The 16,064-nt window shown below is 46.0% G+C and overlaps 1 protein-coding gene across 1 annotated transcript; it reads right to left on the bottom strand.

The window, feature by feature from the left end:
* Positions 1-2,647: 2,647 nt before the first annotated feature.
* FBL (fibrillarin) lies at positions 2,648-15,560 on the bottom strand. The gene is made up of 9 exons (XM_083750903.1): positions 15,417-15,560; positions 14,449-14,547; positions 12,918-13,097; positions 11,519-11,613; positions 11,193-11,363; positions 8,932-9,064; positions 6,947-7,059; positions 4,963-5,108; positions 2,648-2,875 (listed from the first exon to the last, which is right to left on the bottom strand). The coding sequence occupies exons 1-9, from the start codon at positions 15,424-15,426 to the stop codon at positions 2,851-2,853; spliced, it is 972 nt and encodes a 323-aa protein (XP_083607029.1). The 5' UTR covers positions 15,427-15,560; the 3' UTR covers positions 2,648-2,850.
* Between the last annotated feature and the right edge of the window lie 504 nt (positions 15,561-16,064).

Genomic DNA, 16,064 nt, shown 5'->3' on the forward strand with positions numbered 1-16,064 from the left:
ATGACAGGATCTCCACTGGAGTGAACCAGCCCAGGCAAGGTAAACCTTGCTGATCCCTGCTCTAGGTGCTATCCAGGCAGTACAGACTACAGGATGATGCTGTGATGCAACATTCCGCAGCTCTTGAGAAGCTTCCTTCGTATCCAGTACTGGGATGCTAGTCTAGGCTTAACATGCATAGTAAATTTCTAAATGCCTCATAGAATTTCATGTTTGTCCCATATACGCCAGCAAAAATATGTAATAATCCAGGATTTTTTAATAGGGCAGTGGTGCTGGTGTGTACTGAAACCATACCATCTGGGAGAAACATCTGCCACCCAGCCCAAGAGAAACTACAGAGTCATCCAATTTTTTTAACATCAAACACCATGAGGTGTCCCTTCCCCATGCCCATCTATGTCTTGCCTTCAGGACAGAGACCCATCTGATTTCACTGAGCCTGGAAACAAACTTAAAGAGATAAGTACTTTGGTCATCTCAGGATCCCAGTATGTCTTTTACAAGCATATGTATGCAAACTCAGATTTCTAGAGCTAACTCTCTGGTCAGTTTTACATAATGAATGTTGGCCATTATATTGCCTTACAGTGCAGTCATATTTCTCTTCTCTGTCCACCCCACATCTTGCCAGCCTCCATTTTTCCTCTTACACCTAGTTGGGTTGTCTTCCTCAATTTAAAAACATATCCTAAACAACTTTTTTAAAATGGTGCTGATGTTGGGTGTGACCCATTTTAGGCTGTGAACTGCCTGAAGAGTACAGAAGTAGAACTCATCCTGGAATCCTAGAACTGTAGAGTTGAAAGAGATTTAAAGGTTCAACTAGTCCAACACCCTGCAATGCAGGAATATAAACTAGGCCATACACGACAGATTGCCACCCAGCTGCTGCTTAAAGACCTCCAAGGAAAGAGCCCATCACCTCACAGGAGTCTGTTCCGCATTGAAATGGCCCATACAAAAAGAAAGTTCTTACTGATGTTTAGTCAGAATCTCCCTTCTTGTAGCTTGGATGCATTGATTTGGGTTCTAGCTGCCAGTACAGGAGAAAACAATCTTGCTCCATGTGACAGCCCTTTAGGTGTTTGACAATGACTATTATTTCTCTTTTCAGTCTCTTTACCAGGCTGCTATTGGCAACAGTCTGTCTTGAAAGAGAATGGAGTGTGAGTCCAGGGGTGAAATCAAACTGTTGAGAGTCACAGCGTCCACTGTGGATGCAGAGACTGGTAACTTGCAACTGCTGCCTCCTGCAATGTTTTTGCTGCGTTAGCAGCACCAAAATGACCTCTCTGGGGTGCAAACCTGGGCAGTGTGTATGGAGGTCCTAGGCTGATCAGAAGACACGCCCCCCCCCCAGCCTTGTAGTCCAAAGGAATGCAGCACAATACATCAGGCACCAGCTTGGCTGGAGGAGTTGCTGGAAGGAGGCATACAAGACACCACCCAACTGTCCAAGGGACTCCACTCTCGATTGGGTAGGGTTTTACTCTTCAGCCTTTTCTTCCCCTCAAGATATTCCACAAGGCAGCGGAGGTGTAGGATCAGAGTTTCCTTCTCCTAGATAGGCTACCTTCCCAGGTTGACGAGCCCCATGTTCCTTTACTTCCCTCAACTGCCTGTGCAGAAACCACCTTCTTGACCGTTGGGCCCACTATTGGTCTTGTCCACTCAATCTGCTGAAGCCTGTCTTCACATGCAGGGCAAGTCTTATACCCACTGAAGGTTGGAGACCCAACAACTACCCTCATTTGGTTTAGCTGGCCACTCAAAGCTGTTCCCCAGGGTGTGGCCACTGTCATACATCGGCAGCTTCTAGGAGCCACAGGTGAGGACACAGTGCAGGGTGGGGACCAAAGATGGACAAACTACCCCAGAAGGAGCATGTGTGGCTCACCAGAGATCCTATCCCTCCTCTAACACCCCATACACCCTTTACCCAGTTCCCTCAACTGATCCTCATAAGGTTTGGTTTCCAGACCCTTGGATCATCTTGATGACTCTCCTCTGCACACCTTCCAGCTTGTCAGTATCCTCCTTAAATTGTGGTGCCCAGGACCGGACACAGTGCTCCACATGTGGTGTGACCAAAGAATAATGGAGCAGTACTATGACTTCCCTTGATCTCAAAACTACTTCTCTTGAGGCAGCATTAGCTATGTGCTGCTGCATCACACTGTTGACTTGTGTTAAGCCTGTGCTCTACTAAGACTCCTAGACCCTTTTCATATGTACTATTGGCAAGCCAAATATTCCCCATCTTATATTTAAGCAGCTGGTTCTTCCTGCCTAAGTGAAGAACCTTACATTTGTCCCTACTGAAATTCATTTTGTTAGTTTGGGCCCAGTTCTCCAAACTGTTAAGCTCATCTTGAATCCTGATCGGTCTTCAGTGGCACTGGCTGCCCCTCCCAGTTTGGTGTCAACTGAAAATTTGATGAGCACCCCCTCAATTCCTTCATCCAAGTCATTTATAAAGACATTGAATAACAACGGGCCCAGGACACAACTCTGTGGCACTCCACTTGTTACAGTCCTGTACCAAATACATATTAAAAGGAGACTCTGGCAAGTTTTACAAGCTACTACACTAATTTTGATCCTTGTTGATTATATGCAAGTCCACAAGCAAAACCAGTGCATATCTACATTACTTATTTTAATAAAAAATATACACATTTGATAACGCCACAGAACACCAACGCACAACAGCATCTCTGCGTAAGTGCTTGGCCTTAAGAAAGCTGGGGTCTAGTCAGTAGAAAGAGTCCTGTATCGTTGAAGCGGCAGAAAAAGCAACTCTGACCTAAAGCACTATTGCAATGGTCACCTACTAGCTTCCACACTTTATTTCTTCTGTTTAGGAGGTGGTCTGTAAAGAAAAGGAGAGTGCTTGTTAACAGACTGTTGACCAAACACGACTGCTACCAATCGTGCTTTGACATTGTAAAAACAGAAGTTATTTTCTAAAATGTACCATTCAGTATCAACATCAATTTCTCATAGACAAAAGTTCATTTTGTGAGTATTCCGTGGTAATCCTGATAGGAAAGGCCGAGTGGGAGGCAACGAGGATATCGCTGATCGCAGGAGCCTAAACCAGGCATTAGCCATTTCATGGAAAGACTCTCAATCTTCCCAGGTATGTACGGCACACATACCAGGATACTGTTTCCTGCCAGCTACTTGCAGTAACGTGACAAGCAAGGGCAACACAACACAGAATGATTTCAATAACAGGGACTCACACTGTCATCATATCAGATGAACCAATTCCCATAACACACAAATTGGAGCCTAGTGAATTAAGCAATGCTGATGAAGCCTCTGTTGAAATGCAACTAGTTGAAATCTGTTGAAAGGGAATGGCTGATGATTTAGCACCCGCAGCCTAAATTCGTGTGCATTTGAACAAACTTCTGAAGGTCACATTAAGAGTTCAGTAACATCTGGGGAACCACAAGTTAGATACCCATGAGATAGGGCTGTAGTGCCTGTCCTCCAGAGATCAATGAGCTTGAAGGCTATTCATGGATATCAGCAATTATACTACACGATGCGTCAATCTGTTTTTATTTTATTGCTGTAATTGTATCCCAAATTCTTTTTGAAGCACCTTTTGGTCTCCTTTTTTTTGAGTCACTAAGCAAGTAGCAAACCTTCCAAATATTTGCATTTTCCTTTTAGACAATCTACAATTGCTTTCTGGTTCCTTTAAAGATCTTACGTATTTTACATTCTGTAACTTTTTCTTTGTTCCAGTTCCTTGTGCGAACTGTAAATACATTATATTCCTGTTCATATTTTTATCCCGTTTTAGATAGGTATCTCCTTACTTAAGATAGAAGCTTTGCCTTCAAGTGCACAGTTTAAGAAAAGAAGACGTGTGACATATAAGGGAAAGGGAGGGGGGAAGTAGAGAAGAAAGATCAGTCGCAGAAAGACATTTATATATTTAATTGGGGCCAGGCAGGTAATCTCTTGCAATTGAACTAGCAACCCTTGCTCTGCTGGGACAGGTGTGGGGAACCTGTGCCTGCTCCCCTCTCAGTGTTGCTGAACTGCAGCCCACATCACTGCTAGTCATTGGCTATGCTTCCCAAGGCTGATAGGAGTTGCAGTCATAGGAGCCAACTCCTAGGGACCGAAGTCCCTTCAGCCCCCTCAGTAAAATATTTAAGGGGGCAGCCCCTGCTTGCCCTGATGCTCTTCCCAGGAGACTAGGGGGCAGCAGGAAAAAGAGGTGCAGCCTCACACTAATCTTTGTTCCCCAAGGGCCACATTCCCCCTCACCTATAAGGAAGGGACCACAACCCAGCAGTAGAGCACATGCATTGCACACAGAAGGTCCCAGGACCAAAGCTTGGCATCTCCATTTAAATGCCTCAGGTTGCGAGGGATGGGGAAGACCTCAGCATGAGACCCCGGAGAGCCATTGCCAGCCACAGTGGACAGGGTTTAGTTAAGACGGGCAAACGGTCTGACAGATGAAGGGCATCTTCTCTGGTTCTTGTACAACAGGGAAACCCAGTTAGTGTGGAGACTGGCATACTTTACAGGTTGCAATGATTTTAAGAAATAATGGGGGGGGGTGTTGGTAGAGGAGAGGGACGAACGGAAAAAATGTGTTGGGATACCGTCCAATCAAAGGAGTTTGATCAGAGTGGGGGAAGAACCATTATAATGCAAACCAGACGCATATCTGGCCTGCTTTGCGACTTATTTAGATTGCTTGGCTGCTATTTATTGGTCAGAATACACAGTGTGCACACAAGCCCCATCAACACCCTGGTTCTTTTCCAACCCTGTAACAAGCCCACTCTCCTCTCTGCTCGAGTGTGGGGTGGGAAGAAGAGTAGTTGCTCCTCATTATGTCCCAATGCTACCTGTTCCCCTTTTAGGCCTCCAAGGAAATACCAAGCGCATCCAGAAACCAGCACCCCCAGGATTTCACTGTACCTGTAAATGCCAACTACTACAGCATGGTCCCGCTCATAGGGCTCCAAAGTCAACTGCTCTTGGGGTTTCATGTTCTCCTGCTGCATTTTCTTCACCTCTGATGCAAAGACAGCCTCAGGTGCTGCTGTTGAGTCAATGCAGTTGGCCTGGGAGGAGAGAATCAAGCAGGTCAGTCTAACAGCAAGCCTTTAAGCTTATCTAAGAGCATGGGTAGGCAAATAAGGCCCAGAGGCCAGATCCAGCCCCATCGCCTTCTAAATCCAGCCTGTGGATGGTCCGGGAATCAGCATGTTTTTACATGAGTAGAATGTGTCCTTTTATTTAAAATGCATCTCTGGGTTATTTGTGAGGCATAAGAATTCGTTCATTCCCCCCCCCCCAAAAAAAAATATAGTCTGGCCCCCCACAAGGTCTGAGGGACAGTGGACTAGCCCCCTGCTGAAAAAGTTTGCTGACCCCTGGCTAAGAGGGACAATTCATCGCTCCCTTATGTTACAGGAGCACCCTAGTAGCCTGGTACACACCCGTCCAGAACAAGACCCCTGTCTAATTTTCAAAGCCAGGAAACGCCCACCCTCAAAGGCCTCTTCATTGGCAGGATTCAGTTTCAGTTTCTTGGCCTTTGTGCAGGTCACGCTTACCCAGGACCCAAGTTATGTATGACTATGCAGAAGTTACAAAGAAATGCATTTGGGCATCCTTTGCAAATCGCCAAACCTGCTAAAAGGCATACCTAACAGCTTTAATAGCCTTGGGGACACGATGGAATCCTGTAGCATCCCACAGCGTGACTGCAAGGAGGCAAAGATGCTACTTCCCCCCAATTCTACTTTCTGGATGGAACTGGCCCCACAGGCAGAAGCCAAACCACCGTAGTACTGTGTCTCTTACTCCCACCAAAACACACTGCTAGGATCAGTGTTATCAAAGGCAACTGATAGATCAAAAAGCAAATGGGTTGCATTTTTGCGTCTCTGTCTCAATAAAAGTAATCTCCCAGGGTAAACAAGGTCAATGTGGTCTCTGAATCAGGTCTGGACCCAGACTGGAATGGATCCAGATAACCAATTTCTTCCCAAGATCACAGCCACCACCGGCTTGAGAACCTTCCCCCAAGAGGGTGATTGTGAGCTGGCTGTAGCTATCACACACTTCTAGATCCACAGAGGGCTTCTTAAGAAATGGTCACCTTTACCCCCCTCGTCTAAAGACCATGCTGTCAGCCCACCTGGTCACTCACCTCCAGATTGCTCAAGTTACCGGACAACTTGAGGCAGCATTAGCATGAATGTTGCCTCCCCCCTCTAAGAAAACAGTCCTGGGGTTCTCCAACACAACTCCAGAGATTACCTCCAGCAGTCCAAATAGGCATAACACTTGTCGGTTAGGTGGAAGGCTTATCAGCCATATCTCTATACACTTAGGTGCCGCTTATGGTCATAAATCTTTCATTGGAAATGGGTCATTAGGCCTAACAAGTCCACAATTTCCATTGATTCCTATGGGAATCAGCAATCTCTCTTCCCTGCCCATCATGGTTTTGTCCTAAAATGGCTGCAGCCAACAAGCAGGAGAGACAAAAGAAAAATTGATTTGTCTGATCTCTCTTACTCCGATACATTCGCTCACCCCACCAACCCTCTCCTTGGTTTCTGCCCGAAAATAGTGGCCACTGACAAGCAAAGCACAAGAAAGGAAGTGGGCATACTGTAGGCTCTTTCGATATCTGAACCAGCGAGGTTTGGGCATAATTCTTTACGTTTGCATAAGTGTCTTGACAGACAGCAAACTGCCATGACCAGAAGAAGGTGAGACTTGTGAATCCTGCCCCAGAATGGTTGGTCTTCCTGATGAGGGAGATGGAATTCCAATGGACTACCGGAAACCAGCTCTTAGTCCCCGCTGACTCTCCAGCCGAAGGTGAAGAAAACGACCCACTGAAGGTCATACAGTTAGAAAATATAACAGTCGTACTAAACATTACCTTGATGGAGATGACAAAATGGCCACCATTCTTCAAGAAATTGTGCGCGTTTAAAGCCACAATACGTGACTGGTCGGGCTGAGCCACATCTGCGAAGATCACATCTACCATGCCTGCAAAGCAAGGGGGCGTATTGAATAACAGACCTGGAAGTTGCTCTGCAAATCCTATTGCTTTCCTCACTTGAAATAAGGTCATCAGGCAAAAGAAAAACAGTAGAGCCTAGAGCAGTAACAGGGGACTCCTGGCTTAATTCAACACACCCACCTTTCCCAGGCCTGTCTGCTTTGGCCACAGCAAATTTCAAGCCATGGCTAAGAGGACAAAGAATCAGGAGTACACACTTGATTCTTCCTTTGGATCAGGAAGTCAGCTCTTTTTATATTCGGTGCCTCTTCCTGTCACCATACATGGAAACAGAAAAGGTGCCACATGTAATGGGGGTGGACTTTTCAATGCAAAATATCATTTTGCCTTTGCATCTGTGGCCTGAACTCAAGCCGGGCTGCAAAGAAGGGCTGGGAGCACACTTAGGCTGTGCTTCCAATTATTTCCTTTGAAGCCAAGTTACCCTGATGTCATGGTACCAGGTGATTGACAGGTGGGTGGCTCCACCCACCCAGCAAAGTGGGCCACAGGGGATGAGGGACTTCCAGATTTGGCCCCCTAACCCTGTTTCCCACTTCTGGTCTAGAATGTCAAGATCTGCCCCTGCACTTTTGTGATTAAATCAACAGCAGTGAGGCAGCAGCAGTGTTCATTTAACCTACCTTACCCACATTTATTTAGAACAGTGGTTCCAAGTTAGCTAATTACTGAGGACCCCTTATTTTTCAAAAGCCAAGCCACAGACCCCTTACTTTTGATAACTTTATGGTAGTTACGTCTGCAAAGCAATTTTCTGAACAAAATGTGGGGTAGCCCCTAATAAGCAAAGGATTTTAGCTATATTAAAAACAGACTAGGGCTGAGCGATTATCTGGTTTTCAGCATCGTGATATATCAGCAGCTAAACATCACAATATTCTCATATATCACAATGTCAGAAATGGGAGATCAGGCATGGGAATGAGGGAAGGAGCTGTCACAGAGATCAGGCAGGTGGGGTTTGTGCAGATCAGGTGTGCGGATGATTTCAAAACTGATTTTGGCCAATATATTGATATTGGCACAGCAGACTATAAAATTTGTGATATTACCATGCAAAAATGACAAAAAATTTAGTTTGTGGGGTGGAGGGAAGGGATGGGGCCACAGACCCCTAATTGGGAACCAATGATTTAGGGGAACACTTCAGACTTCTTTCTGATTGCTGAGATAAAACTAACAAAACCTAGACTGTTAGGAACCTTCCCTGTCAATGTTCTAGAAGTGAAGAACACCCAAGATACTTTTATTTTGTACAATCCCCAGCATCAGTTACTAGCAGCCAGCCAGTTCCTAATAAACAAAATAAACATAAATGGATGTTTCTCAGTGGTAGATCATATGCTAGGTATGGGGACCACCATCAGGCCCCAGCAAACAAAATTTCCCCACACCTGGCATGCCTGCAGAGGTTTCCAGGCTCTGTCTCCAGCATCTAAGGCTGGAAAAGACCCTTGCCTGAATCCTTGGAGCCTCACTGCTTGTCTGTAGACAACACAGAGACAGTTGGGCTTGGCATAATGCAAGTATTAATGTTACTAAGGCTCTCGCAATCCATGGGCAGTTGCTTTCGCCCAGTGGGTGGGGGAAACAGAAGACAGAGGGTGCTCCTCTAAGAGATGTCCAGCTCAACCAACATACATGAAAGCAGCCTTTCTCAACCTGTGGGACCCCAGATGTTGTTGAACTACAACTCCCATCACCCCTAGCTAGCAAGGCCAGAGCTCAGGGATGATGGGAGTTGTAGTTCAACAATATCTGGGGACCCACAGGTTGAGAACTGCTGCATGAAAGGAAGGCTTATTTGCTCAGGTGTTAAGGTTTCACAGGCATCTTACCAAGCAACATGCGGTATTTGTGTGGGTGCCGTGCATCCTCTATTACGGGGATAATGTTGGTCCGTTTCTTTGCCACATTGATGAGGTCGCGACCCGAGCGATGGGAGAACTCCACAGCGTACACAAGGCCCTCCTGTTGGGTGAGAAGCAGGAAGCAAGGGAGTCAGTGCCTTGTCCACGGCCCAGAACAGGAAAAAGTGTTCATGAAGGACATCGCCCAGTGCCACTGCTGAAGCCCCGAGTGATCATCTTTGACAAAATAGCTAGAATTAGTCTGAAGAGCAGCACTCACCAGTTCCACTAATCACCTTCAGCAACAATCCACTGCTCTTTGGGCAAGGATGGCTAGAGGAGCCCCAGACATAAGGGCCATTCTGCTAATTAGATCAAAGGCCTATGCAGTCCATCATCCTGTTCTTGCAGTGGCTAATCAGGTTTTTTAAAAAATAGCATTTAATTTATAGGTGGAATTGTCTGTGTGTAATTGTTTCACTGTCTGCAGTCACATTTATGCCAAACAGTTTTTAAGTACATGGTACAGAAACCACTGAAGAAGATTAGGTCAAGAAGTGTCTGGGTTCTTTAATAATTTGTGAGTTATATCTATTCACAATTTGGGTATTTTGTTAGTACAGTGGTACCTCGGGTTAAGAACTTAATTTGTTCTGGAGGTCTGTTCTTAACCTGAAAATGTTCTTAACCTGAAGCACCACTTTAGCTAATGGGGCCTCCTGCTGCCCCTGGAACACGATTTCTGTTCTCATCCTGAAGCAAAGTTCTTAACCCGAGGTACTATTTCTGGGTTAGCGGAGTCTGTATCATGAAGCGTCTGTAACCTGAGGTAACACTGTATACACTGTTTGTGTTTGGATTCCTTTGCTTTGGAAATATCTGGATCAACACTGTTTTTCATTGTCATTCAACTGCTTAAAATTATTTCGTGTACAACTGTATTTGTTTGTTACACAATAAGTTAGTTTTCTGACCCCAATTTTTCCCCATCACATTTTTCCAGCTATACAATATTTTCTGCAGAGAACATAAATGCACACAGTATTCCAAGTGCAGTTGCAACACAGATTCACATAACAATATTAAGATACTGGCAAATTTAATTTCACTCTTCCCTAATGTAATTTGCCTTTTTGCATAGCTGCCGCACACCAGATCAACACCTTCACTGACCTATTCACCACTACATCAAGATGCCCTTCCTGGTCAGTCACTGGCAGTTTAATGCCTATTAGCATATATGTAAAATTAAGGTTATTCCACAATATGTATCACTTTACACCTGCTCACACTGAACCACATTTGCCAATCCATGCAATCATTTTTTATTTTTTGTTTGCTTTTATCATCTTGAACAGCACCTGCAAGCAGGAAGGGATAATCCCTGCAATTATGCTGTCTCCAGAAGTGCTGGCCAAGGGAAGATTCCTAACCTCAGGGCTGGTCATTTGACACTTACAGCATGGAAGCCCTGGACAGCCTGCCCACTAGGCACCAAAAGCAAGCTGCAGCCTTCTCTTTCAGCTCTGGAGAAAAGAGCTGAGTGCTGAGTTGCCAAAGCACTTGAGTACCATGGGGAAAATGTGGGGATGGAAGCCACAGCTTGGTGGCAGAGCATCTACAAGATCTCAGGTTCAATCCCCAGCATCTCAAAATAGGGGATGTCCCTGGTTGGAAACCCTGGAGAGAAGTGTAGACAATGCTACTCTGAATGGACCAGTCGCCTGACTTAGTATTAAGACAACTTCCAGTGATGATTCCTGTCCCTACACTCCCCTCCTGTCCCAAGCTTGGAGCTGGGGATTAGGTCTCTTGATCTCATTCAGAGTCACAGCCCGAGGTCAAGGAAAGAGCATAGTACAGTGGTACCTCGGGTTAAGTACTTAATTCGTTCCAGAGGTCCGTTCTTAACCTGAAAATGTTCTTAACCTGAAGCACCACTTTAGCTAATGGGGCCTCCTGCTGCCGCTGGAACACGATTTCTGTTCTCATCCTGAAGCAAAGTTCTTAACCCAAGGTACTATTTCTGGGTTAGCGGAGTCTGTAACCTGAAGCGTATGTAACCCGAGGTACCACTGCATTGATATTTGCAAGGTGTGAGAACTACTTAAGAAGTTGTTTTCTGCAGCACCCCAGCTACTCCTGTTGCAGCTCACTAGCTTAACACTGTACAGCTTTATCTGTACAAACAGCAATACCTGGCAGCAGTTTACACCCACAGTCTGAGGTACCCCAAAGCATCTCCTTACCGGTCCAACAATGTCAGAGACGTGAGACACTGTTGTTCCCGATGCGGCTCCTAGATACAGCACTTTGGCACCAGGCTTGATATGGATCTGGTCAATGCCTCCAAGGATGGCAGCAGCCAGCTTGGAGCGGAAGGGATTCCAGGCGCGGTACTCCACCTTCAGTTCACCGTCCTGAAGAGGGGAGGATAAGGATTGAGACTTTCCAACCAAGGCACCTGCAGACCAAGAGGGGTCCCCGTCCTTGGAACGTGCTCCCCTTTCCTGCATTTCCCAGCAATTCCCTCTCCCCACAACCATGCTCCCATGGAGCGTCATCCATCACCCACCTCCACAGAAATCCTCTTCTCTCCATACACAGACTCGCCAGGCACCATGTTCCGTGTAACTAGTGCATCTTCCTTCCCCCGGCAGATGAAGACACCTGAGGAGGCAAGAGAGACCCGAACTTAGATCTGCTCACATTGGAGACATGCTTCGCGCAAGCAAGATTTAAATACTGTGAGACTGGGGCAACCTCAGGTGGGCAAGGGCACAAATATTATTATTCAGCTAAAACTGTTTCCACTCTTGCCTCTCCCCCATGAGCTCAATCTAAGCAGCTGCTAAGCCGTGGTGGCTGGTCCTTTACAGTGAATGGGAGACTCCGTCCCCACAACCTCATTTCACCCTCAGCTACCCTTCTTACAAAAATCAAAAACGTTTAGAATACCGTTAGGCTATATGGGCATGTATTACGTGCGCAAACAGATCACATGTAGATGGGGAGCTTCCCATACTTTTTCTCACAGCACAGTTAAATTGTGGAACTGCTCCCCCAGGAGGCAGTAATGGCCACCAACCTAGATAGCTTTTTAAGAAAAGGATTAGACAAATGCATGGATGCCTCTGCTGTACCTCCAGAGCTGGAGGAAGTAATGCTTCCATATACCAGTTGCTGGAAACCACGGGAGGTGAGAATTATTTCTTATACTCATGTTTTGCTCTCTAGGTTTCCCACGGGCATCTGATTGGCCACTGTGAGAATAGGATGCTAGACTACATGGGACCACTGCCTGATGCAGCAGGCTCTTCTTACGTTTTCAGCTGGTGCAACTACCATTTCTGCTTTTCGCTTTCCTCACTTCTCCTTAAAAAACAGCTTCAAAGTTAACAAGCATGCCTAGAGTATATTTGATATTTTTGGGCAGGAGCTATTGGAATGCTGGCATCTAACTCCAGTTTTCCCTTTGGTCTGGTAGCTTCCATCCAGATGCAGCAGGACTTCAGGCTAATAAAGCAGTCTGGGATGCCAGAAGTAGGACTGCATGTCAGAAGAGGAGTGTTTAAAAAAATATTTGTGCTCATAAATGGAGGACTGTAGAAAAGGAATGCAAACTGACTATAAACATTTGCTTTCTAGCATTAAACAAAGTCGTGGATGTGTGTGTGTGATTTCCAGGCAATCAATATTTTAGAGTGAGTAGAAGCTCAACAACAATTACCAGAGAGGCCACAGGGGCTGTTCCCATGATAGCTTTTGGCTACAGTTAACAGGAAGGGATAGCTAGCTTTCTGAAGAGGCTTAGAACGTAACAGTCTTTTACCTTGCCCTACATCAAACAAAGAAAGAATGCCTCTCCCACAATGCTCTGGGAGGCGGTTCCTTTCTGGGAGGTGGGTCCACTGCAGTAAAAGTAATGTTCTTGCACAATTATCTTCTTATATGACAGGATGAACAAGTCTCACCTTCATGTCTGTGGGGCTCTACTGTAACCTTTTTCCCTCCTCTGAAGCCACCCCGTCCTCCTCGGCCACCTCCTCCTCGGCCGCCACGGAAACCACCACCTCGGCCGCCTCGGAAGCCGCCACCACCACGACCGCCTCGGAAGCCTCCTTCGCCACCACCAGGGGACTTAAACCCACCTCCTACAGGTGAAAAAAGAGAGAAAGAAGGAATGGGATATGAGCAATTGAGAAACAACAGTTATTACCACCCCAAAGCCTCAATATGTCTATATAATCCCACCCACTCCAGCTGCATCTATTATCCCAACTATATTTCCCTGACAGCACCATGATTTCCTTCTAATTATGCTCCAATAAATACACCGTTTCCAGCTAGGAGCCCCTGGGTTATCATCCAACCCATTAGTTACAATATAACTGAAAGATGGAGTAACCTTTATTTTCTCTCTCCCTACTTAAAAAAAGATTTATTGAACAAGCAAAACAAATAAGAGAAGAAAAACAGTAATGAGTTAAGCTATAAATAAAACTAGTTAGATCCTTCAGCAAATACAACAAGAACGAGAGTTGTGACAGTTCAGTGTAAGTCCATTGTAATTTTAGTAAATCTCTAGTTTCCTTCGCTTAAGTTTGCTTCTGTTTTTAACTGTTGCAACTCCTAAAGGGCATAATGGAAAGCAGAAATCTTTCTGCAGCAAAGATTAAATACTGTGGTTTTATTTGTACAATTTTGATTTCTTATCACCCTTCACCCATAAGGTCTCAGGGAGGGATACAGTAATACACCATTATAAAAACAAACAAAAACCATTACAGTTATAGGACAAGTAAAACTATTCCAAATGAAGCAGAACAGTATAAATTCAGAAAAAGAGGCATGTGACACAAAACATAAACACCTTAACTGCCTGAGGATAAGATTAAGAGATGTGCCTTCGGTGTACAACAAAAGCTGTGCAATGAATATGCTACACATACCTCTGTGGGGAGTTGTTGTTAAAATTTATATACCTCCTTTCATCCAAAGATCATAGGGCAGTTTACAGTTCATGATTTAGGTCAGGGGCTTGCAACCTGTGGCCCTCCAGCTCCCATTACCCTGACTGGGACTGATGGGAGTTGTAGTCCAGCAACACCAGGAGCTCCACATTTTTCAGAATGTCACAGAGAAAATCCTCTCCAGGACTGCCTTTCTATACAATTCTGAGGGTTCCACCAAACTACCAAGGGAGATGCCTCTGCATATCTTTACACCCAAGGAGGTTGGCAGGGATGGAGGTGGTCTTTCAGATATTTGGCACCTAAGCTGTTTAGGGCTTTAAACATTAATCAGGTCTTGGAAACAAATTGGCAACTAGTACAGCTGTTTTAAAACGGAGCTAAAGGAGTTCTACATTTTTCCTTTATTTTATTTTTTGATTTCTTAATAAATCTTCAGCATGCACCACTGCAGATCTGAGTGTCCTATCTGTAGGGTGGCAACAAGCGCTTACAGCTAATGCACAAATGGGGGAAGAAAGAGATAACTCACCTCGCCCTCCTCGGAAGCCTCCGCGACCCCCACGATCTCCAAACCCACCACGATCTCCAAACCCACCACGCCCCCCACGTCCTCCACGGGGGCTAAAACCTGCAGAGGAGAAGGGCAGAGAAACGAGATGAAACCTTACTCTCCCCACCCCTTAAATGAGACCTAACGGCTGCCGTCCCATCAGGTTGCAGAATGAAAATAAAAGTACAGTGGTACCTCTGGTTAAGTACTGAATTCGTTCCGGAGGTCTGTTCTTAACCTGAAACTGTTCTTAACCTGAAGCACCACTTTAGCTAATAGGGCCTCCTGCTGCCGCTGGAACACGATTTCTGTTCTCATCCTGAAGCAAAGTTCTTAACCTGAAGCACTACTTCTGGGTTAGCGGAGTCTGTAACCTGAAGTGTAGGTAACCTGAGGTACCACTGTACAGTTTGCAAACAGTACTAATTTTTGCCGATAAACCAGCTGCCTTTGGGAAACTCTCAACCGGTGAAGGTTATTTCAACAGGTGACCCAGCTGGCCGTTGTAAGTCCTGGTTCAGGCATCTGCTAGGCCACTGTGGAAACAGGACCCTGGACCAGTCCTGGACTCCCGATCCAGAAGGCTCTCCTTAGGCTCTTTAATTTTTAAGAATCTGTGTTCTGAGCTTGCTCCTCGCGTCCTCCTTTTCAGATCGTAAGCCTAAACGTAGGAACCACCGATCTATATAGTAAACCTCTCGAAGAGACTTTGTCAGCTAAGGAGCAGGGCAAACAGCAGCAGCAGCAGCAACAACAACAACCGCATAATGACTTTAAATAACAAACAGAAGAACAAATCAACCACCAGACGATCCCAGCAGCCACGTGTCTGCCCGCGGGCTCCTTTTCCCTTCCTTCCACCCCTCCCCCGCCAAGCTCGCATCGGCTTCGTGCACGCCCCGAAGCAGAAGCACCCTTCCCCACAACTCTTCCCTCCCGTCCCTTACCGGGCCGCATGGCTGGAACCGACAAGAGGCAAACTTCGCCACACACGCGCTTCAAATTCACGGGCCGGAAGCACCAACCGCACAGCGCTCGAACGCACGCGCGGGGACAACGCGGTCGCACCGGAAGTGTGAAACAGGGGAAAGAGGCGGAGCAAGGGCGGGAGTGCCGCAGAGGTTCCTGGGGGATGCAGTCCGCCAATGGCGAACGCATGCGCAGAGCTGTTGGGCGGGGCTGCGCTGCTTGATCTTCCCATTTCGCGTAGAGCTCTGCTTTCTCTATTTTGCTGGTTGCTGAGAAGGGCGACTCGTAGCTGGTTTTTCTTTATTCTTTTCACCCGGGGGTTAAGGTTGAGCTGGAAGCGGGCACAGTTACGGGGACACACACACACACAGTGCAAAAGGCTTGACCTGGGAAAGCCTGGGATTTGAATTTTATTATATTACTATGATTTTATTATTATATCAGTGAGCGCAAGGAGGCATACATGGATAATAAAACGAGTTAATGCACATAGTAATGAGTAGTTTGATTATAGCCGCTGAACGTTAATTAGGATTTTTAATTGATCCAGAGTGAGAGATTCAGTGATTTACTCCTGCTCTCCTGAGCAAACAAACAGAAGTGTGAACTCCCCTTTTTCTTCGCCA

The sequence above is a fragment of the Podarcis gaigeae genome, assembly GCF_964106915.1.
Source record: "Podarcis gaigeae genome assembly, chromosome: 8".
Lineage (NCBI taxonomy): Eukaryota > Metazoa > Chordata > Lepidosauria > Squamata > Lacertidae > Podarcis > Podarcis gaigeae.

Coding starts and splice junctions, on each gene's coding strand:
- FBL (XM_083750903.1), bottom strand. Junction 11,364..11,518: donor AGAAGAGGATTTCTGTGGAG/GTGGGTGATGGA, acceptor TCCCCTCTTCAG/GACGGTGAACTGAAGGTGGA. Junction 7,060..8,931: donor CAAATACCGCATGTTGCTTG/GTAAGATGCCTG, acceptor CTTGCTTTGCAG/GCATGGTAGATGTGATCTTC.